This window comes from Ooceraea biroi, chromosome 8 (assembly GCF_003672135.1).
Source record: "Ooceraea biroi isolate clonal line C1 chromosome 8, Obir_v5.4, whole genome shotgun sequence".
NCBI classification, from domain to species: Eukaryota; Metazoa; Arthropoda; class Insecta; order Hymenoptera; family Formicidae; genus Ooceraea; species Ooceraea biroi.
Window position 1 is genome coordinate 4,119,455 of NC_039513.1, and position 22,601 is coordinate 4,142,055.

The 22,601-nt window shown below is 41.6% G+C and overlaps 1 protein-coding gene across 4 annotated transcripts in view; it reads left to right on the forward strand.

Annotated features, from left to right (window-relative positions):
• Positions 1 to 22,601, forward strand: part of LOC105285825 — a 253,884-nt gene that overhangs the window by 195,787 nt on the left and 35,496 nt on the right. For all 4 annotated transcript variants that reach the window (XM_011350327.3, XM_011350328.3, XM_011350329.2 and 1 more), the window contains 2 exons: positions 3,825 to 4,122; positions 4,550 to 4,695. In XM_011350327.3, the coding sequence (XP_011348629.2) occupies positions 3,825 to 4,122; positions 4,550 to 4,695 (444 nt within the window). The remainder of the gene's footprint in view (positions 1 to 3,824; positions 4,123 to 4,549; positions 4,696 to 22,601) is intronic.

A 22,601-nucleotide genomic window follows, 5' to 3' on the forward strand; every position in this document is an offset into this window, starting at 1 on the left:
TGTGCACGTCATTTGTTTTCAAAACTGTCCGATGTTAGGAAAAAATTAATCATTAATACAAATCTATTGTAGTTCGTGTTGATAAATACATTTTAATTGCAAGCACAGTGTAAAGCATGAGAACAAATTGATGAAGAACGCGATCGATGGTAACACTACTAATGCTGTTGTTTGTACGATAAAGCTCACATGACATGATAATAGGATGCCCGTGCCGTGAGCGACGATAAAGCCCCGGCTCTGATGATAAATCGCAAAATTGCCACTCCTTCCGGTATATTCCCTTGTCAAGCAAAACTATGCCTGTCGTGGACACGCGCTAATCGACACGTGCAGGCATCGTCTCCGCGAACATTTACACGACTTTTTCATGTTTTCTTCTTTCAACCATCGGCTTGTCCGCTCGCTCGATCGTCTTCGTCTCTCGTTCGTCCTACTGTATCTCGAGTTTGCGAACCCGTATCTCCCTCCGCACAGTCTCACGACAAACTTCGTTAACAGATTTCACTCCGGTGGATTTTCACGATCCACCCCCTGCGCCGTCCCGGACGCATCCACTGTCTCCCTCTCGGCCCTTTCGCCGCTTTGCAGCGCTCATCGCGCGCCTCTTCAATTGCCACTTTCTTCAGCAAATCGTTTTAAGTCGAGTGGGAGTCACCGACACGCGCATAAAACTCGTCGAGAAGAAAAGAAGAAGGAAAAGCGAAGAAAAAGGAAACAGGAAAGGATGGGAAAGTAAAAGAGAACGGAGAGGGTAGTTTAAAAACGGAGGCAGGGACAAGCCTTGGGGGGATGCTTGTAAGCTTCGTCGTCGTTAATATTACGATCCGCGTCTAGGAAAAGCGCGAGGTAAAGGCGGAAGGGCAGCCGAGCGAAGGGATGCGGAAAAATGGATTAACATTGAACCTTTCTCGCTTTATACACCCTGCAGCCTCAGCTCCAACTCCTTTTGTCCTACTTCACCCGGTATCTCGCCTAGGTATCTTGCCCTCATCTTCTGACACTCGCGCGAGCCCCTATTAACCGCGTCTGCAGCCTCGGTCGAGATCCGAAGTTTGTTCAATTAGCTCGGCATCTACTTCGCCAGAGTAAATATCTGAAGAAAACTGTGAGACTGCATCAAGATACTCGTACGATTGAAGAGAGAAAGAGAGACGGAGTCAAGTAGTTAGACGAGCGGAAGGACAAATTGCGCCAATTACACGGTGGTAAAATTTCAAGAACAACGTTATTACGTTATATCGTTAGAGGGAGTGGGGAGAGACGGTAAAGTTGTGTCGATTTTTTAAAGCTTGCGCGTAAAGGATAATCGAAGTTTCGTAGCAAGCTAGAGAGAAGCGAAAATATTGACTCGTGTTATTCACAGGAAGATAATATTGAAATTTTAATGGCAAAGAGAGACAGGAGCAAGCGGGAAATATAAACGCAGAATTGCGATGCAAACGTTGAAAGAATAGGAGATTCCGGGGAGATCAAGAGGCCGAAAGACGCGCACACGCGTTATCCATTCGGTTTTACGATTCTGGAATTTATATCTCGTTCGGTTCTATCTCGAATTATCAACGCGACCGAATTGCTTTAACCCAATTCGGTTACAGCCGCAAAAGAATATTATTGCGGACAATGCAACTGTCGAACGTTTGTCAAATGCGATTGCCGGTAACGGCGTAAATGTAATATGCGCGCATGTCGAAATCGACATAATTCCCCGCGCGTGCGTACGCATACATCTAACCAATTATTAATTCCTATATAAATTCATAATCATGACATCACGCATATTCCACCGAATTACCGTCGCTTTATCTGCATTACAATTACTTGTAATTCGCTCAAAATTTCACGTAGTCCGATTCGTACCAGTTAAATTCGTTCACCGGTATGCGTAAAGCCGCTCGCCACGCCAGTACATTTCAATGCCAGTTTTAGAAACTTAATTTCTGAACAATATCATTAAACACTAACAATTTTAACGTCACCAATTGCCCTTTAAATGATTACAATTGAGAATTAAACATATTCGATACCCAGCATGCCAATAGGTGTGCTGGGATATGAATATCTCGAAATTGCATCCTCTTGTCATTTTAGCTATGTTATTAAAAGACAAATAAACGTTAAAAAAATAAATAACGTGGCAAAAAACAAGATTTTAAAATCGTCGAAATTATAATCGAAATGTAGGACATGTTATCGTTGCATAAAAGTACGTTTCTTGCTATATTTGTTGTTGACTGGATGCACGACACATGAATCACGTTTTATCATTTTTTGTAATTAATGGAAAAATGACGAAACTAGGACAATGTTTAACTTGTATGTATTCGATGTATAAATCATTCAATGGGGACTTAAATGTTGCATTTCAATGTTGGAGAACGTGATATGGGTCACTGATATATGACGCTATGTTACGTGACACCGTGTCTTTTGTTCCATTTTTTTTATGCATCTCACATCGCATATATTACATTACGTAGATGTAGTTTATATGGTATTAAAAAAATTAATCAATAAAATGCCGATAAGAATATAATAGAAGAACGAGGAACGAAAGATGTGTATCAACGATAACTTCATCGATATCATTATCGATGCTACAACGCGAGTTCGCGTGACGGAAAGAGTAGTAAAACCATCAACATATAGAGTAGTAGAACCATCAACATATAGCTATACGTCGATGGGTAGAACTCTTTCCATCTTGGAGCACGAGCGAGAGGACTCTATTCGATTTTTACGATCGCGGAATTTGTATTTCGGTCGTGGGCATCGCCAACGAAACTTATCGGGAGCAGGGTTGTTGAATTATTTCCATTCTTTGCCGCGCGGCGTGCAACAATGCCTTTATGCGCCGTAAAACCGGCCCGGGCGCCGCGCGCTCCGTTAACCCGCTCGGTCGACCTTCCGCCCTCGACCGTACCCTTTCGCGGAGCACTCGACGCGGACCGGAGTGACCTCTCCTGACGCTCCGATTTTACACCCCGCGACCGGAAGTGGGACGCCAGCAAACGTACAACTCGGGGTGGTGCTCGGTGGTGGATGCATTGCTACTACTGAGAGGGATGAGGGAGCTAAAAGCGAAACGGAAGGGAAGAGAGTGGCTGGATGGGCATACTCGGTGGACCGCGAGATACGCGGGACGATTTTGTTTTGCTATTGGACATTGACGTGTACGGTTTATCGACCGTCATTCCGCGACACGGAGGACTTTACGGTCCGCGGTCGGTAGAGTCTGTGGAATTTTTGACAGTGTCGCAGCGGTCGGCCGGCACGACGCAGTCACCGTCGACGTCGTCGGCGCCGCGCGGCCTTTACGGGCGATGAGTTTGTAGCGCTTGGCGATGGGACGCGTAATGGTCGCCTGGAGAATCGTTTGCTTTACGATAGCCACGCGGAGAGAGGTTCCGAGTGGAGTCGGCTTCGACCTAGTAGCAGCTAAAATTTCTCTGGTTATAACGAGGAAACGTGAACTCGGCCGCGAGTTACTTAACGAGAAACTGTAATCGCGTTTCGTACAAAAAAATTGCACGTGCTCGAATGTAACTAAATTTTCTCGCTTTAATGAAAATGATTTCATTTCGACAAAGAGAGTATGGATATTATATTTAAACATAGTATTCATTTCTCTCTGTATGTGCTTCTAGTGTTCGTCAAGAAGGAGTCCTGCTTATTAAATAGAAAAAAATCTTTGATTCATTCAATTCTATTAGTCTGGAAAGAATATAACATTAAAATATTTTCGACACGATGACTATTTCCGTGCTTTTAATCATGCAAAAACATGTCGCTAAGCAAGCGGAAATTGGCGTCTCTGGTTTCAGTCTCCTCCCCGGGCGAATGTCGGTTCCCAAATTGGCTGACTGGGCACTCGAGCGGTGGATTGACCTGGCACACTCTGGACCTCGGCAGATCCTATACGTTTCATCCGCGAAACGCGTCCCTGCACGTCACCAGATCGAACGCAACTTCGTCGAGGTTCGAGAGCAGCTTCATGGACCTGCAATACGTGCCCGGCCCAGAGGACCAGGACGTGAAGATCCTTTGTAACAGCATAAAGCAATCGAATGGCGCACAAACTATGACGATGACAATGCTCGTAGCGCACTTCACTATCGGCTGGTAAGATCGTTCTTCTATTTTTGTACGTTTCTTTGAAATAATTATATGAAATTTCTACGATCGATATAGTAACGAAGTAATACTATGCTTTAAAAGAACATAACTTATCTCTCGTAAAATTGAGTCAAAAAGACGGAGAGGCAAATATTTCTTCTCTACTTTCAAATTGTTATTCTTTAATCTTGGAAATGTACGCTGAATGGAAGACGCGTCGCGAGGAACTGAATTATTAACGTCGTAAAAAAGCACGTTGTGTAGAAAAAGATATGCGAGAATCGATTTACGTGTATAAAATCGGAGTGCTATTGTACTTCATAATGCAGGCGTATTGCTCACTTGTTCGGATACGATTAATAAGTTGTGAGCGACGAAACATGTCGCTCCGTCAATACACCGCTTTTATGGGTTTTCGCGTCTTTTTTTCCAGCCGGAGCGGTTTTATGTGTATGACGTTCTACCGACGTGACGGCCACGTGATCGAGCTGCAAACAGGAAGTACAGTATCGAGGCCGGAAGAAGCGTGCAGTCCACCGCATTTTCTGCAGCATAGCATGCCCTTCCTTACCTTAGTCAGTGAGTACAACTTTCTTCCGCTTTCACTACTCTTTCATCTTTGTGATGCATCTCATCAAGAAAATTTACGTTGTTCGTGTTATCGAACGGCGATGCATCTTTACACGTTTGAACGTAATCTAAAACTATCACAAAAGCTTTACGATTTTATATCAAAACATTCGCAGGATAAAACCTTATGGAATCTCTAGGCTTATTAAAAAAATAATTTAAAGAATAGTAAAGAATAAAATTGATAGGAATAATAATCTATTATAAAAAGAATTCCGTTTTTATTGAAGAAATTATGTCGCTATTTACGATTAACAAGAAATATATGCTTCGAATCTCCATCGAAAAATTAAACACGATCATATTTTATTCATTTTGTGTATAGATTGCAATATCGCTGACTAAAGATCAGATAGAGGTATTTAGCGCTGTGAAATGCGAAGGGTCTACCTTATCACTTCGAGACGGGATATTAATGAAGCGATTGCTAAGTTCTGTCAGATTAATATAACTCGATAAACTTTATCATTTTATAAGGGTGTTCCCTTTTACGATCGTATCGATCGCAAAGACTCTCGGTGGATCAAACCACCGACGCAGCCGTTTGATTTGCGTGTGGCCCAGGTAAGGTTTTATCCGATTCACGAAAAAAGACGGGACGAAGGGGAGCACTGGCGGGAAAAGGAACGCCGGAGTGATCGGGTTGGAGAGAGGAAAAAGGCTCGGGAAGAGAAAAAAAAAGAGAAGAGTTGCCAAGTAAAAACTACCCGCGCCGCCGATAAACCCGGGAAACTCCAACTTCGTGGGAAAAAGTTTTCGCGCGGCGTGGCACGAGGATTTAGTGCGCCGGCACTGGCAGCCGACTGTGGATCGGCCGGGAAAGAAGAAGCGAAGCGACGGTATACCAGGGTGGAGAACCGAGAAGGAGGAGGAAAAAAAGGAGGAAAAGAGAAAATCGGGAACTAGTCGGGCTCGGGCGATTTGTCAAAATCCCGCGAACGACTTATAAGTTACACCGCTCGTAGCTATCGTGCCCGGAGACTGGCCAAGTCGTTCTCGTTCGCCCCCGCGTTCACCCTCGCGTTCGCCCTCGCGTTCACGAACGTATGGACTTGGTACGCGGACTTGGTTCACGCGACTCGCTACCGCAAACGGGGGTTTCACCCGTGACGAGCGCGCCGGGAGATTCAATTTGCCGGCGGCTTGCCGAGGCGCGTCACGGAAATCCCGTTGAACCTGACAGGCTCGGTGATTGAGCAGCGTATTTTCTTATCATTTGACGGGGGTGGCTGCTCGGCCGTTCGCCGTTTGTTCGCCGTGCGACCGCCCGCCCGATCGTTCGCGCCCGGGGCGGCAATCCGTGCTCGATATATTGCGATTATTGCGATCGTTGGACGGATTAATATTGGCTACGTGTCCAGTTGGCGCGTGGATCGAGCTCGTAGATTCTTTTCCTCTGCTCCGCCGAGTACTCTCTCTGCGCATTGTCATTTCGTTTCAATCGTTATAGCGGCTGATACAAATGCAGCCCGCACCGCTCTATAAATTCGTGGTCGAGCTCGACAAAATATCGTCGTCTCCGTTGTTTCACGAAGACGAAAGCTGCCAACATTCCATCTCCTTTCCACCACGAATGACCCACGTTTCTAAACTTCCTTCTTCTCCTCTGCTGCTCTTCACGGTACTCTTCACCTCTCACACACTCCGCCATCTCTTCGGGATGCGATCGGTTCCCGTGGGCCAGACTTGTAATCCCACGGGAGTTATTGGATTCGGTTTGATCCACTGGTCGTATGTCCCCTCCTTCTCTTCTCTCATCTCGCTGTCTTCTTGGATCCTCCTTCTCCTTCCTCTCCTTTATCCTTCGCTCCGGGATTCCGTATCAGAGAGCTCGATCCGCCAATTCGCGCGGAACAGAAAACTACGATTCTCATTCGCCGATCAATGAGGTTGAAGATTCGGCGACGCGCGGAAATGAATTGACGTCGATAACGAAATACGTTGCTCCATTTTCTCGTCTCATCGCGGTAACAATGTTAATATCTGTTATAAGATAGCGGCATTTCGTTGATAAGAATCTTGACGGGTCGCGATAATCGAAAGGGCGGAAAGATTACTTGCAATTTCGAGTGCGATAAATGACGCGAATATAATATAAATTAGCGCTGCGAAGTTGATAATGCGCATCAGGCTTTAGTTACTGGATTTCAGAATCATTAGCGTTAATTAACGAGCTGCAATACGCGGTCACACACGTGGGATTATATAAAATTATATATGTATATATAAAACTAAATAAGTTCGTTGAAATTAATAATACAAAGTAATACAAAGTAACAGAATTCTCATCTTCGGGATTTGGAAACAATGCACAAGATTGAAACAAGATTAAATTTCTTAATTGCGCGCATTGTCATTAAAAAATTCTTCTCGTTACAATTGATTCAATTACAATTGTAAGGAGAACTATCTCTCGTTATAAACATCATGTTCGGTTATGTCAGAATTACTTGAGTTTCTACACGAAAATATATCCGTCCAAGATTGATTTATCGATAATGTCGATAATTGCGATTTATCGATAATATCATTCATCAATGATCATATAAATCAATCATATAAAGGAGTATGGAAAATTGTAAAAATTTTTTGGTACAAAACCAATCGTTATGAAACTTGATACAAACTTAGTATGAGGTAAAATATGAAGAAATCTAACTAAAATCGACCGGCTAAATGAGTGGATCCTGGTCAAAAAGCAGAAAATGTGTCCAATGAATCGTGTGACGGCAGTGCCATTTACCATTTATATAATCTAATTTTGGCAATAGAATAACATTATTCGTGAATGGCTCCTCACAAATACTGCAGCTTTGTCGACTAAAATTAGATTATATAAGTGGTAAATGGCACTGCCGCCACACGATTCATTGGACACATTTTCTGCTTTTTGACCAGGATCCACTCATTTAGCCGGTCGAGTTTAGTTAGATTTCTTCATATTTTACCTCATACTAAGTTTGTGTCAAGTTTCATAACGATTGGTTTTGTACCACAAAATTTTTACAATTTTCCATACTCCTTTGCAGCGAGTTGGTTGCCAAATTAAAGATGAAATGATGAAACGACTCGCCATTTGGCTTGTCCATGTACGATCTCATCCATGATCTCTTTTTCGTGGTTCTTTCATAATTCAAGGGAAATATTGACTCCAATTTAATTCACTGCTCGTTCGCAGTTATCTTTCGTGGTTATCCTTCTCATGGCGCGGAAAAAGCATCGAAAAGCTCAATCCGCCGCTTCGCGAGAAGCAAGAAGCTATTCTCCTGACTGAGTCACGTACGGATCTCAGGGGAACCAACTACGAACGGAGGATAGTATTTATCATTCCACGCACCGGCGCGCAAAATTTACAATTCAAATGTAAAAAGAAGCAGCCTCTGGAGTTTCGTATTAAAGATTGCAATCTCGATCGCATAAACAATGTGCGATGCGGAGTAATGTCACGGTAATACATATGAACAATAAACTAATGCAAGAAACTGAACATCAAGATATCAGATCGAGATTCTAAAGGAAATACTTACCAAATTAAACGTATTGCAATTTTATCGAATTGATGCAGATATTATTACGTTCATAAAATTGAGTTAAATTTACAGAATAAAAAAAAGTAATTTTTACAAAACTGATCGTTAAATTACTTTTATCTCATATTTTCAGAACAATATAATTCCTCCTCATGTCTGAGCAAACTGAAATGAATTTTGCAGTACACTACCCAAAGTTTCAACAATAACGGCTGGTTTTCTGTTGCATAACCATGTCCAATTAATTCTATATACGCTTTCAGAATTTACTCTGTTTTATCATTCACACAATGAATAAACACCGAACGGCCAGTGTCGAAAAATTCATTCCGGCCCTCTCAGCACACCAGTCAATATGCGGAACGATTGATCATTCATTCACAAGCAAAAGCTCTCCATCTTCCATTCTCTCTCTCTCTCTCTCTCTGTCTGTCTGTCTGTCTCTCTCTCTCTCTCTCCCGAATTTAACCGAAAAGCTCCCTTTCTACCATCTCGCCTTCATAAGCTATATAATGTCCGATGCCGCAATAAAGTAGACCATCTACGAGCCATCCATCTTTTTTCTTACCTCGCAAGATTCTCATTCTATCTTCCTCCTCCCTCCCATCTCTCTTACCTCGAACAGGTTCCCCTCTAAACTTTTATGACCACTCACGGAGAGAATGGAGAACGACGAGCACGATAGAGAACGGCGGCGGCGACATTGGTATTCTGTTGACGTTCGCGAATTACACCCCGAAGATAGACTTGCCGGTAGTGCACGCCGAGAAATTTTCACGAGACAGTACGAACTTACGGGAGGTAGCGACTGAGAGCTACGGATTGATCGCGAGTCTCGAATAAATGTGGGCAATACAAAGTGTTAAGCGGCGAGTGAACCGTGCGGACCTGAAATAGGCAACATTCAGGTCAAGCGAAATAGAATATCACTTGGAGGATTGGAAGATAGAACGTTATAAACGAATATAATTATGTTAGACATTAGCAACCTCAGTTGTATGAAAACAGAGTTAATTGGCAATAATATTTCGATAATCGAACATTAGAATTATGAAGTGGCTGCTAAATTTATCTTAATGTCAGAAGAATGTCCTGTGTTGTTCTGCACGCGAAAAAGCATCACGTTATGGAGCGTAACAATTTCGTACAACTACTAGCATAAATATGTTTTGACATTTTTTCCAAATAAATTATCGCCGAAAGATGGATTTTCAGCGTTAATTGTATTGACTAGTTAAGTACTTAGTAACGAGAATTCAGTATAGTCGTTAACCCTCGTCGATGAAAGGATCGAACAAATCGGGAAAAAAAACCACGATTGTCTTAAGATGCCGACGATGAGGTAATCTTAATTTCGCGCGTGCTAGACAACCGAAGAACTAAATCGCGAACTGGGTTAGCGAGACCGTTGTAACTATGTAAACGTACCTGAGACACCGTTCATAATGAGCTGGAATCCCTGAGCAATTAAGCCACCAGCACGTCAGGCGTTTCTCCGGCTCGCTCTTCTTCCGCCGCAACATTGCCCAGCCAGGTTACCAACGAGCTCTTCGTCGGTAAATAAATAACCTGGCTCATAATGCAATGAACCTAAATACGAAATTAATAGCAAAAATTAATTAATTCTTCTTGAACTGCTTGGATTCTTTACTTGCACAGAAATCGATCAAATGTTTTTATGTCTTAATATTATTTCTACTCAAGTCCTTTCTCGCAAGATGCGGTAAAGAAAAATATTTGAAAAGTAGAGACAGTAAGCAAATGTATCAATAAATATTTCACAATTCATGCTTTTCGATCGGTGCTGGGTTGAGGCACGTGTACGAGAGACGAAGATAACCATCGGTTGTATTTCTGGCGTTGTAAAAAAATTCCCCGTTCGCTGCTAATAAAAGTTACGCAAGCACAAGGTACAATCTGCAAACTTTCGACAATATCACACAATCGGGATCCAATTTAGGGTTGTTATGTTGCTTTCGACGAACAACCTCACGAAACGCGCAATCGAGATTTCGCGTGTCCGCCCGAGGCGATGGAAACTTCAAAAGCTTGCGTTACTTATTTATGCGGAGAAAGGTAATAAAATTTTCTTAATTTTTATAGATTAATTACGTATTCGACAATCGAAAAATTTGTTCAATTTTCCACAGATCCCAAAAGAAGCTGGTGCTAATTTTGGAGGTACTTTTTATTATCTGTATAAATAAATTTCAAGTGCACAGAGAATTCATGAAAGCATTTAATTTCATATTTTATAAAAACCAATGCGCTCTATTCATTTTCCTCTTGTTGTTATTCATGATACAACATCACATAGCATCACGAGTAACATTGGATTTTTCAACGCTTGCTTACGATGAGAAGTAAATTTTTCCGTTGCACGCAAGAGGATAGATGCCGTTGTTTGGTCATCAAGGCACGGAGAAAGTGACAGATTAAGCGTATTTACAGTTATTATCCATATGTATATGGCTTATATAATTCCTAGCCGAAAGTGTCGCGGTTAGAAACCACCTTTGACGCGATTTAAAAGGGGAGCAGGGACAGGAAGATACAGTGGTCGAAAAAAGAGCAGTAATATCCAGAAAATACAAGGACGCGCGGGAGGAACGGGGTAGTTGGCAACGGCGAGAAATACGAGATAGGGTGAAACGACATGAGAGAGAAGAGGAGGGACAGTAAGAGAACAGTAGAGGGAAGAAGTGGAGGGCTTTACGGGGAAGGCCAGTATGGTCGGGTAGTTAAACGGCGCACAGCGGCGGTCAGCCGTTGAATATATTATATTTTTAAATCACGGATATACGCGTCGCGCGGGGTGGCACACCGCCACCCGCACGCTCGCGTGCGTACTTATACATGCTCATAAACCGCCTGCTCACGCGCATCCCTTGTGCACGTGCCACATGCAGGGGAGAAGTATGTGTACACACAGTCACATTAGAACGTGTCGTACATCGCGAGGCTGTATGCACGACTCGGCTCTGCGCCTACACCCTCACGCGTGTACGTGTGGGGTGCAAGCGCGCGAGCGTAAACATGTGCGATCACTCGCTCGGGGCCGACATGCACGCTCTCGTACGTGCATACTTGCATGCATACGTACATACATGCGCCCCATCGCGCAAGTGCCGGATTACACGATCGCTTCGCGTACAGGTAGCCCCAGTAACTGCGGCCATCATCTCATCGTGGCATTTGATGAAGTAATTTGAATTCTTGTAGACGGAGTTATCCCTCTCTCCGGTGCAGTTTAATTTTCACCTTCATGGAGAGATAACATATAGAATATGCAGAAGTAGCCAATATCTTCTCTCTGATGTGGAACGTTTTAAGAACATCTTTGAGAACTATTTTTACAAATGTTTAAAGAATGATGAGAGATTGGATATCTCTAATAGGGATTATTCTTACAGCTACAGGTTGTATATTATGATCTGTGTAAAGCAATTTGGACAATATAAAATAAGATCAGTGTCAGTGTTTGTGACGTAAATTGTAATAATTTATTCATATCCTCGAAAATCATACGACAATTGTAAATTGCGGTGAAAAACTATATAAATACGAAAGGAAAAAATAAGATATCTAGTAGATGACAAGAAGGTGCATGCCACGAAAATTAATATACATAGAATTATAGCAATCAAAAAATCACTCGGCATTATTATGCGACACATTTATATCATTACAAGTCGTCTGTTTCCCAGAAAACTTGCGTCAACGGTGGCCTTTCCGTTGTAACGCCCTGTATACGACTGACGTACGAGCCACGTAGAGGAACGTGCTCGTTGTCTGGATCAAATTGATTAAGGGACGACGTGGAACTTGATAGGATCGGACTGCTGATTATCCCCAGAGCGCTACAAAAATTGGGCGACTACAAAAGGGCGGACGCTACACGGACGCGTGCTCGCGAATCAGCGATTTTCGCGCAAATTCTGTCTCTATCTGGCTTTCTCTCTCTTTCTCGCGCTCTCTTTACTTCTTTTTCGAAGTGGTCGAGAAAACGGCACGAAGCGACGCGGGAAAAGGAAAAATGCAGCACTAATGTCCAAAGCTGCCGCTTTAAAGAGCCGTTCGCCGACGTCGGGCGACGACCGACCTTCGTTTAATAACGAGAATCGTAAATTTGCGGAAGAAGCTCGCAGTCTTTGCGGAACGCCGCGGGCGTAGAATTTCGAAACGAATTTCAAGAACGAGCTTGCGGAAACGTCAAATAAAGGACGCGTTTTTCTGATCCGTTTTTTTCCAACCAGCACTTTCTTGTTTTAATTTAAAATGCAACGGCAAAGCAAAAGACGTGTTACTGAATTCGCACCGTGATTCATTTCCGGCTCATTTATACCATTTAACGTACTCCCGTATTTCTTCGTGTAACATTTCGCGCAGGTACTGTTATTTGGTGCTGCACGATACTACACGTGTATCATTAAGTAACAAGAGTTTAATTCCGAGTTACGACTATAAAAATTTATTATCGCGTTACGTTCTTTTGCAGTCGGCCATAAAATAGCGAGTTAAATGTGGCCGATATTATTCGAGATTTACGTGAGCATAATTACACAGAATGTGAATGAGCAGCGGCTTAAACCGGGCTATATTAAAAGAAAAGTCTGAATTTTTATGAGCGGTTTGTATACAGTAGCAGACTTCTCTTAACATTGTCAAATAGCAGAGCTATTTCTTTTAGTAATGATCATCTTCTAATCATTTTCTAATCAAACATGTGAGTAGATCCCTCAAATCAATTGAGAATTATGCAAATAATAAATTACAGAAACCATCCTACATAAATCGCATCACATGCTAACTCTAAAGCAAAACTTTTCAGTGAAGAAAAGAACCAAGTATCTGACTTGGATTTTTTATCTTTCCTTTTTTTCTTTGCAAATAATATAAATTCTAATAAAATTTATGTATTATAATATGAATCATAATACAGAAATGAAAGTAAAAAATTTTAAAAAATTTTTAAAAATTTTAAAACATATGTGTAATATTTTAAAATTATCATAAAGAAACTTATTAAAATATACGTAAAGTATAAAACTGCGCGCCACGACATCATAATTATCGCTTTCGAAAACCAAGAAGCATGAAAGATGAAGAATGAGAAAAGCTTCTCGGCCTTGTCAGGTAACGAAGCTGGATCACTCGTTTGCAATTTGCTGGTGGCTGGGGCGACCTCTCCGGCCATTCTAACGTTAACAAACGTCGGATGCTCGTGTCTACCTCGCTAAACACGCCGAGTGGCAGTGGCAAAAGTCAAAGCGAGAGCGCCGGAAACGCGAGCGTGACTCGCGCGATGGCGTTTTAAAGCGTATATTCTCCGGCAGCCGACCTCAAGGCTCGTTTCCGGGGATCCGCGATTAACCTCGTTAAGGCTCGAAACGATCGTAAACGTCCGGGCCAGTGCGAGTTATCTCCGTTCTTCGTGCGCTCCGCGACCTCGCAAGCGCACTCCCGCGCGATCCACCACCGTCTTCCCTCGCTCGCGGGAGACGAAAAGCGCGAGGAAAGAGAGCGGATAATCTCTGGCGGTAATAGCCGGAGTCGTTGGAATTTCGTCCGAGGACAAAGAGGATGGGGGATGAGGACGAGGGTAGCAGCGGGCTGTAAGAGGGCTTGTAATTCGCCGAGTTCTCTTTTATTGGATTCCTTGGCGCCGCCCGGCGAAACGCGAGCGAGCGCAAGCGAGCACGCTTGTTCCGCGTCCCCGCCGCATTCGTACATCCGAGCAAACAAGAGCAGCCACCGCTTGCGCATTAAGCTCGAGGAACGCCGTCGAATGCGCGAGCGTCTGAATGCAAGCGGTGGATAATGTAACGCGAAGCGTTTGCGTTTGCAATGCGGCGACTAATTTCGCAGAGACTGCAGCTGAAGAGACGAGAAGCAGGCAGAATCGGCAGATATCGCGCTACTTTAATCGCTCCGCGTCGAGCTTAGATAGAAAAATCCGAACGGTTTTGAGAGCAATCAACGTTGACTAGGTGATAGTAGTTTATACTACTGTGAATATATAAAAGGACATAAATCTCAACGCAGAGGTTTAAAGCGAGAGCTTTGTTTCTTAATTCGGTAATTATGTACTTTAACGGACCCAGCCCCGATGACCTCGACCTTGACATATGTTGTCAAGGTCACCCTCCTGAGTGACCTTGAAGAGGTTTTAGCCGTCGCTCGTTGTTTATTAAAAAGTTATTAACAAAAGAAGTTTAATAATTTTGCATGAATTTTCAGCTGTCCACGCGAAGCAAGTACTTGAGTTTGACATATATTACAAAAGTCACCTTTCCGAATAACCCGCACTAGGTTTCACCCTTCGCTCGTTGTTTGTTAAAAAGTTATTAACAAAAATGTTTAATGAATAAAGCATAATTTTACGATACCATATACGTTTACGAAAGAGTATATTTGATGGAATTTTAGCTTTAAATCAGAAATAGGTTTGGGTTAGGTTAGATTAGGTTAAGTTAAAGCAGAGAATACTTTATATTTAACTGTTTGTGCTTTTGGTTAAAGTGAAGAATACTTTGTACTTATATTAAAAAAAACTATTCTATATATTAACAATTCATTGCTTTAAATGACTTTCCTTTCTTCGTTCATATACATATTCGTCGTTTATATCTTTCAATATTCAATATTCTTTCAAAATAACTACTATATTTTCGAAATTTCTTTTGTTAATAACTTTTTCATAAACAACGATCGACAACTAAAACCTAGCGGGTTATTCGCGAAGGTAACCTTTGTAATATATGTCAGTATCATGTTCTTGCTTCACGTGGACAGCTAAAAATTCGTGCGAAATCATTAAACTTTCTTTGTTTATAACTTTTTAACAAACGACGAGCGACGGCTAAAACTTCTTCAAGGTCACTCAGGAGGGTGACATTGACAACATATGTCAAGGTCAAGGTCATCGGGGCTGGGTCCGTTAAAGTACATAATTACCCTTAATTCTTCAAAATTATTAATATTTAAACGTTACATAATACGTTTCGATTTTAGTATTACATTTTATAATTGCAAGAAACACATTACGCACTTTTTAAGGGCTTGAATAATTGAAGTAATGTTAAAATGATTTACCTGAAATAGCACCATCATTCCCATGACGCTTAAAGGATCTTAAGTATTTTTCGATAAATAAATGAATTAATTTTTTCAGTCTTGAATAATCTAATTTTCACTGCCGCATGAGTTCTAACTTTTGACGGGAAGCTCGCCGATCGAGGGCGGGCTTCTCGACTCACGTTTTCGCGTGTGTTTTTTGCACGCTCATACGACCCCGCCACGATGAATTATGACGCATAACCTCGAGAGACACGGTGGCACGATGCATATGACCTATATTTCACGTTCTTACTATGAAACATACGGTACTGCAGTCCGTGTCGCGGTAGCGCGATCTAACACGACCCAACTTGACCTGGTACCAGAAAACTCAGAGATACTAAACATTTTCTGGTATATTCATTGTTGCCTCGTCTTTCACATTTTTGAAAATCTGACCTGACTTATTCTGGCTCAATATTGAGAAAAAAGTGGGAGTGCCGAGTATTTTTTCATTTATTTGAAACTTTATTTTAATTTTTAGGAAAGCTACAAAGCTAATGCAAGAATCTAATGTTAATTTGTTACTTGTTGTATAATCTATTTCGTTACTTTTATGCATTTTTAAATGAAGCATTAATGACACATTGACAATTACAAAAAGGATGGAAAGATTGATTTCATCAAAATTGAAATAATTAGATTAGCCAAGAAAAATCATTGACTTAATAATCGCAATCCATTTGACATTCGAGTTGGAATAATCGTACGTTGTAATTAATTTTTAATTCGTTATAAAATAAACGATCTCTTTTTTTTATGCCGGAACGATATTCACCTTCAGTAAACTTCTTTAAATCCTATCTTTTGTGTTCAAGTTATTCTCCTTTTGAGTTAGTAACTTCACGTACATTTATATTAAATCCGGAAGCTCGCCAGCCGACCAACAATGCTGTTTGCTTCCGCTCGCCAATCGCGGAACTTTTAAGATGAAGAAAAGAGCAGCAGCTGGGAAAATAAAAAAGAAGTTCTATCGATTTCTCCTTTTGAAAGTCTCCTGTTGTGCTCTTAAAGCGTTTCTCTAGAAGCCAAAGAAATATGTTTCCTTACATTTTGTCATCTCCGATCTTTTATCGTAATAAACCTAAGTACGTCTCATTAATCAATCGAGAATATTTAGTTATTTCAATCTTTTAATATCCTTATTTAAAATGGTTATTAAGAACGCGGAAAAGTAAAAATATAAAAGAATAAAAAATTTTTCGTGCGATAAATATATCTGATTACGAATTGCGTGAACTGTTTTAAAAAAAGTTGCGTCGTAAATTCTTATGTAAACTTGATTTGTATTTAGCTAACAGCAATTAGATAAGGAAAAGTCTTATGTAAAGTTACATCTATTACGAAAAAGATAAAACAAAGAGATTCAACTCTCTGTAAATCTGCGATAACTTACGAATAGCACATATGCACACATACATACACAGATAGTCACACGTGCAAATACATACGTGTATAATTACTCTATTAAATCCATCATAATAATATTACTTAACTTTTCGTTGTCGCACTTTCGTTTTTTGCCTTTTGTTGTTGGATCAACAAAAGTGCCAATGTAACAAGATCAAAAGAGCGTAGAGCCCTTAGTGGCCAGTTTAATAGACAACTAACGTCGTCCACGTCGGCATTTCAGTTACAATCGATTGCGTGACCACCGTAGGGTCGACGGAATTAAATACGACATACATAAAAGAGTTTAAGTTTAGTATCTCTCGGTCGACGGTCCGCAGGCGTCCTAACTCTTCGGCACGACCGGCAATAAACTCCGCCGCCGCAGCCACCGCGTGGTGCAGGGATAGTGTAAGGCAGGTTTAGAAAACTCGAGCTCTCTCAGAGGGTGAAGAGGTGGCCGGGACGGTGGAGTGCGAGAAGAAAGAAGAGAACGATGGAGAAAAAAAGAGAGAGAGAGAGGGAAGGATGGGACTGAGCTCAGCCAGACTCATTTTTCATAAGTTCGAAAAACACACCCGGGGCAGTCGGTGCGTAAATTTGAATTTCTCCGCGGCTGTGCAATGCCGCGGAGAAGAAGGGGGTAAGAGGCGACCGACGAGGGAGGGATGGGGGATGCTCCTCGAGTGCGCTCCATCCGGATAGCCTGGAAGTGCCATCGAGCATATGGCGCGGAATTTCGAGGGACTCTTTTTGTCTCCGACTGCCATCGTCCCGTTTCTCCTCTTTTCCGTCGCGAACCGCCGCGGCCTCGGCCGCGAGCACCACCGGGCACTTCCGGAACTTCGCTTACGTTCTTCTGGAACGCGGTGCGGCCGAACCAGCGAGGGTGTCGCGTGGTCATGGCCGCACGCTGAACCGCACGCTGCCGCGTAATTACATCCGGCGATCGATTGTCCTCAAAACACCACAGGCGGAAAACGCCAACTCGAATGGCGCAAAACGACATGCTTAAATGAAAGAAGTTTCTCCGCCTATTCCATGAGAGCAACGGGGGCGGCTAAAGGCTGCAGAATTCGTCACAAGACTGTTTTATTAAATTTTTCTAGAAGGGATAAGTAACTAATATTTTTGGAGAGAAAATCTTCCAATAGAGAGCTGTTATAAAAGCTGAGTCTAATAGTCGATAAAAGTAGGTAGAATTGCTAATATTTTGTTAATATTCCATGTATATTTCTGTGAGAAAAAGAATAGTCATAAATAAAAAAAAGAAGAAAAAGAGAATAATCATAAATAAAATTCTTTCTAAAATTACTTTTTAACTAATGGATAAAGATGTCAGTAATATACTAATTTATCCCTTAAGTCTGCCAAATTTGCTCTCCGCTCTCTGAAGAATAAGTTTTAATTATTTCTGCAATCTTTAATCTTCCTTAAAGTAATATCAGAGATAAAGACTGACAAGATATAATAAGAAAGACAGGAGAAACTGAACAGAGCAAATTCTAAGATCATAATTAATTAATCGTAATTAAAGATTGATACTAATATACTGGAGCTTATAAGTTTCTTATCTCTTTGTCAAAAATGTCATATTAAATGTCACATGGACTCTCAACACATGAAGAAAACATTTTAGCGCAGAAATGTAAATTGGTGATTCCAATCAAAAACGTCCATTTGACGCCTGTCCGATATTTATAAAATGAAATTTAAACTAAAATCATATAAAAAATGTCATATAATTCTTTCGTTACGAGCGAGCGGAAATAAACTTTGCAAAAATATACCGTGCGTAAAAATGGTCACTTCCAAACACTTCTGTTAACACAATAGCTTGATTATTGTTTCAAACGCGATAGCAGCTCTCAGACTTCGATCGCAATTAGGCAGTAATCCAAAGTACTAATTAGATCGAATAGTTCGTGCGCCATCCTAGATCCTCATTCATTGTTAGCTCCAGACTTTCCGTCAGCATCTTCGCGCTAAGCGGAAGACCACTAATGGTCGGTTCTCGTTGGCAGACGTACAATTTCGAGCCTCCCTCTATCCCACGTTCTCTGCCACCTCATCCAGCCGCATCGAGATCTGACTAGTCCGCGCGTGCCTACAACGCGCAACCGGAAACCGGCTCGATAATATCACAGCGACATTCGAGCGCGTGTTACGTCGAATTTTGGCGTGCCTTCCTCTCGATGCCGTGTATGCTTGCATTACGAACGCGTCCGATTTGCTTCGTAATTTGCGATTCTGGATCGTTTCCAATCAAGGGTGCATTTCTGCGATCCCACTTGTACACATTGTAGTAACGACCACGCTTACGTGATGGTGGTAAGATACACGCCAATCAGCGAACATATCCTGCTAATTGGCGCGGACTGATTCCCGTATTCGGGAAAATGCATGTGGCTCCAAATTCTAATGGCAACGTCATAGCGGTGTTGAACATATATGATTGTATACAATATGATACATGTAATACATGTTATACATATATTATAATACGTATAATATTGCATAAATAATAGTTGAATCTGATACAGAATCTGAGAGCGAGTCAGATTCCGCAAGTTTTGATGCAATATTGCTCTGTAGCAAAATATAATAAATAAATAGTATTCCATTCGCGCAAGCTTTTATAAATCGCAAGAAATTTGTTTGAGCATTGATTCATTTATCTCACAGCAAACATGTTGAAAATCATTTGTATAGACATGTATTGATGACACATGGAACTATCCATATTAGTCAAATTGACATTTTCCTCATTACAGGGCGCAATATTTCTAATAGAAAATACCGACAATAAACAAATTTTCTGATGCCGGATTTTCTGAAACGATGAGATACTTCCGTTGTTTCACTGTTGTAACTGAAATATTTATGTCGATACCTCAAGAACGCTAAAAAAAACCATGCTTTTCACTGTCGACTTGATTAGAATTCTCGAGAAAGTTGTGCATCGCAATTTAAAAAAAGGAATAAGCTTGGAAAGTAATCAAACAAACGTGGATTCCGCAAGAAGCATCGAGTGTTGCTAGTCAACCAGTAGAACTGCGGGATTTGGAAATTCGCCAATGTGCCGATTCTACGAATACGTAGAATGGTAGTAGCAAACTTTGTTTCTGGATTTCAGTGCGCGTTGTAAATCGCTCGAATTACGTAATGGATCTTTCTGTCGCGCGCTGCGCTTGAACGCGTCTTCCGTACTTGGTGCAGAAAGAAACGAATCTCTCGATTGTTAGCGTTACGCTGTTCAATTACTGCAGTCGCATCGTTCGTTTCCGAAAGGGTGCGCATGTTGATGGAAGTCGGAACGTCGCTTCCTCTTTTTCTCCCTTTTCTTTTCACGAACTCGTTCTTCAATCTGAGGCCCGAGTCCCGCGTGACGTTTTCAATAGCGCGAACGTGGCGCGAGATAACGTTAGGAATAATGCGATCGGCAATATTTCCGCGTATTCACGAGCGTTGGAAATCTTCGAGGAATGACGGGGGCACGTTCTCGCGAACGGCGATTGCACACAATGCGCCCACGTAGGCGCAGCAATCCCTCAACTTGTCACTTACGTTCCGTTTGTAGCAGCGGTCGTTCCCGTTCTCGCAACCCCTCACTCTCCCTCTGTCCTCCTCTCTTCTTTTACCGTATTCTATCCATCTATCCACCCTCCACCCTGCCGCCTCCCACAGCCTCAACTTTTGCGCCAACCCTTTCATTCGTAGATAGTAGACGGCGACTCTTTTCATCCAGCGAGGCATTTCATTCGAGAAGTTCGTCGGCGTCGACGACAAGGACGACGAAGAATATGGTTAGCAAGGACGAGTTGACCTTCGATCTTTGTAAAACTCTGACCCACGTGGAAGTGCTCGCTTCGCCAAGGTCGAGCATGACCTCCGAGTTTCTCGGTACAAAAGATTGGACGGGTTCATCCACGTGGTCGTCCTTGCCCGAGGAAAGCTACACCTACGCTATGTTTAATAATATGATCCGAGAGCAGTGAAGTTTAGCGAAGCTGCATCCATGAAATATACCAGATAAATATACCTTTAACTCATCAATTTATTGCGCACAAACTTTACCGGCGTATTATATCGAAAAGAAATAAGAGAAAGAAATACATACGTGGATGTAGCATTTTATAAATTATTGAAAAACTGCACCAACTATGTGAAACGTGAAAGATGGACGAAAGAATGAACTTATTTATTACTAAAAAAAAGATCATTTTAGAATCATAAATAAACATAAAAAAATAAACATAAAAAAAGATCTTCTCTCACTTAATATTTTGCTGGAAGTTCTTTGCATTTCAGATTTAAAATTGCTTGACGTTGATACTGTTACAACAATTTATACAATTTTCCTCATCACTTGTCAATCAAGTGCAAGTTTAGACTTCTAAAATAATATTGAATATCCTCAATAATCGCCAACCGGATTATTAATGATCGACGCGCAAAGTTCTCGGCAAGTAATAACAGGAGGCACGCGGAATTCGATAGCCGCTACGGGTTCGTTAATTATAAATACTAATAGTCGATAATTAGGAACAATTCCGCAATAACTCGCATGCCCATTCGCGTACGCATTCAGTTATTATGGCGAATCATAATCGCGTAATATCTAAAATTATGCTCGTCGGAATTTTCGCGCTGGCGCTCGCGCGCATCCGGCGCGTGATTGCATTAGCAAATTGGCGGTTAAATAATTAAATAATGCGGTACCAGCGACGTGATCATTTTAATGCAAAATCGTCATTGCGGAAATTGTCCTTCTCGTCATGACTCGCCGCGACAACACTCGCGGCCTCAACCATTGCGAATTTAATTATAACTTTCATCGCGCGCAAACACGTCGCAAATTTAGAGACTTCGCTAAATCATTTTGCAAACCACTGCCTTCTCGGCTCTCGCTATCGATAACCCCGCATGTCTGCACGCTGTATCTGTCAACGTATCCACGGGAAGACTATAATAACGTTTCTGGGTCGTGTTTCAGATAATGGCTTTATTTCGTTACACGCTTTAATCTCCACCTTGTGATGTGGCCATGGAACGTTTAAAGCACTTATCGAACTGCTCGTACCGATTTAATTCCCGGGTATACGCACGAGCATGCACGGAGATATAAACGTCACGTGCAAGGAGCTCATTTTTTTTAATACGGGAACTTCCGTTCTAGAAAGAAACGATCCTGTATGAACTGCGCGCCGTTTTTAAATGCTATTTCAGCCTCGCAGCCTTAATTTATTCATTGAGTTATCTTCCGCTCGCTTTATTTTCATCCTTTGCTCTTGCCGTGGCAAGATAGAAGCGTGTGTGCACCATTAACCGGATTATAAAATACAAAATACCATAATAGAGTGCAATAGTTAATTAACATACATGTTTGCTGCTCTGCTAAACTGCATGCGAGCTTTCAAAGCGCATTTCTCGATGTTTAGCCTTTAATCTAATGACCGTTATAAATTTCGTTACAAATTTCCATCGTAAATATTACCGCAAATTCTACTGTTGTAAATTAGTCTAGGACGCCGTAAAGATTAATGTAAATAACCAAAAACCCAGAAAATGGTATAAAGCGAAACCGTTTGTATTACAACATAAAACTGTGCTAACACGGTCCGTTGTTGTACAACTTACCGTTTATCATTTCAATAAAATTGTAGGATGTCAATTTATTCTCGTTCATTAATATCTACCGGAGTTTTCAATCGATTAAGTTTTGATCTTTAATCACTTCATCAATTCTAAGTGAGAAAATTGCGACAAATTTGTACGCAATTGCGATCCTAATTTACCAATTTTAAAACAATTACA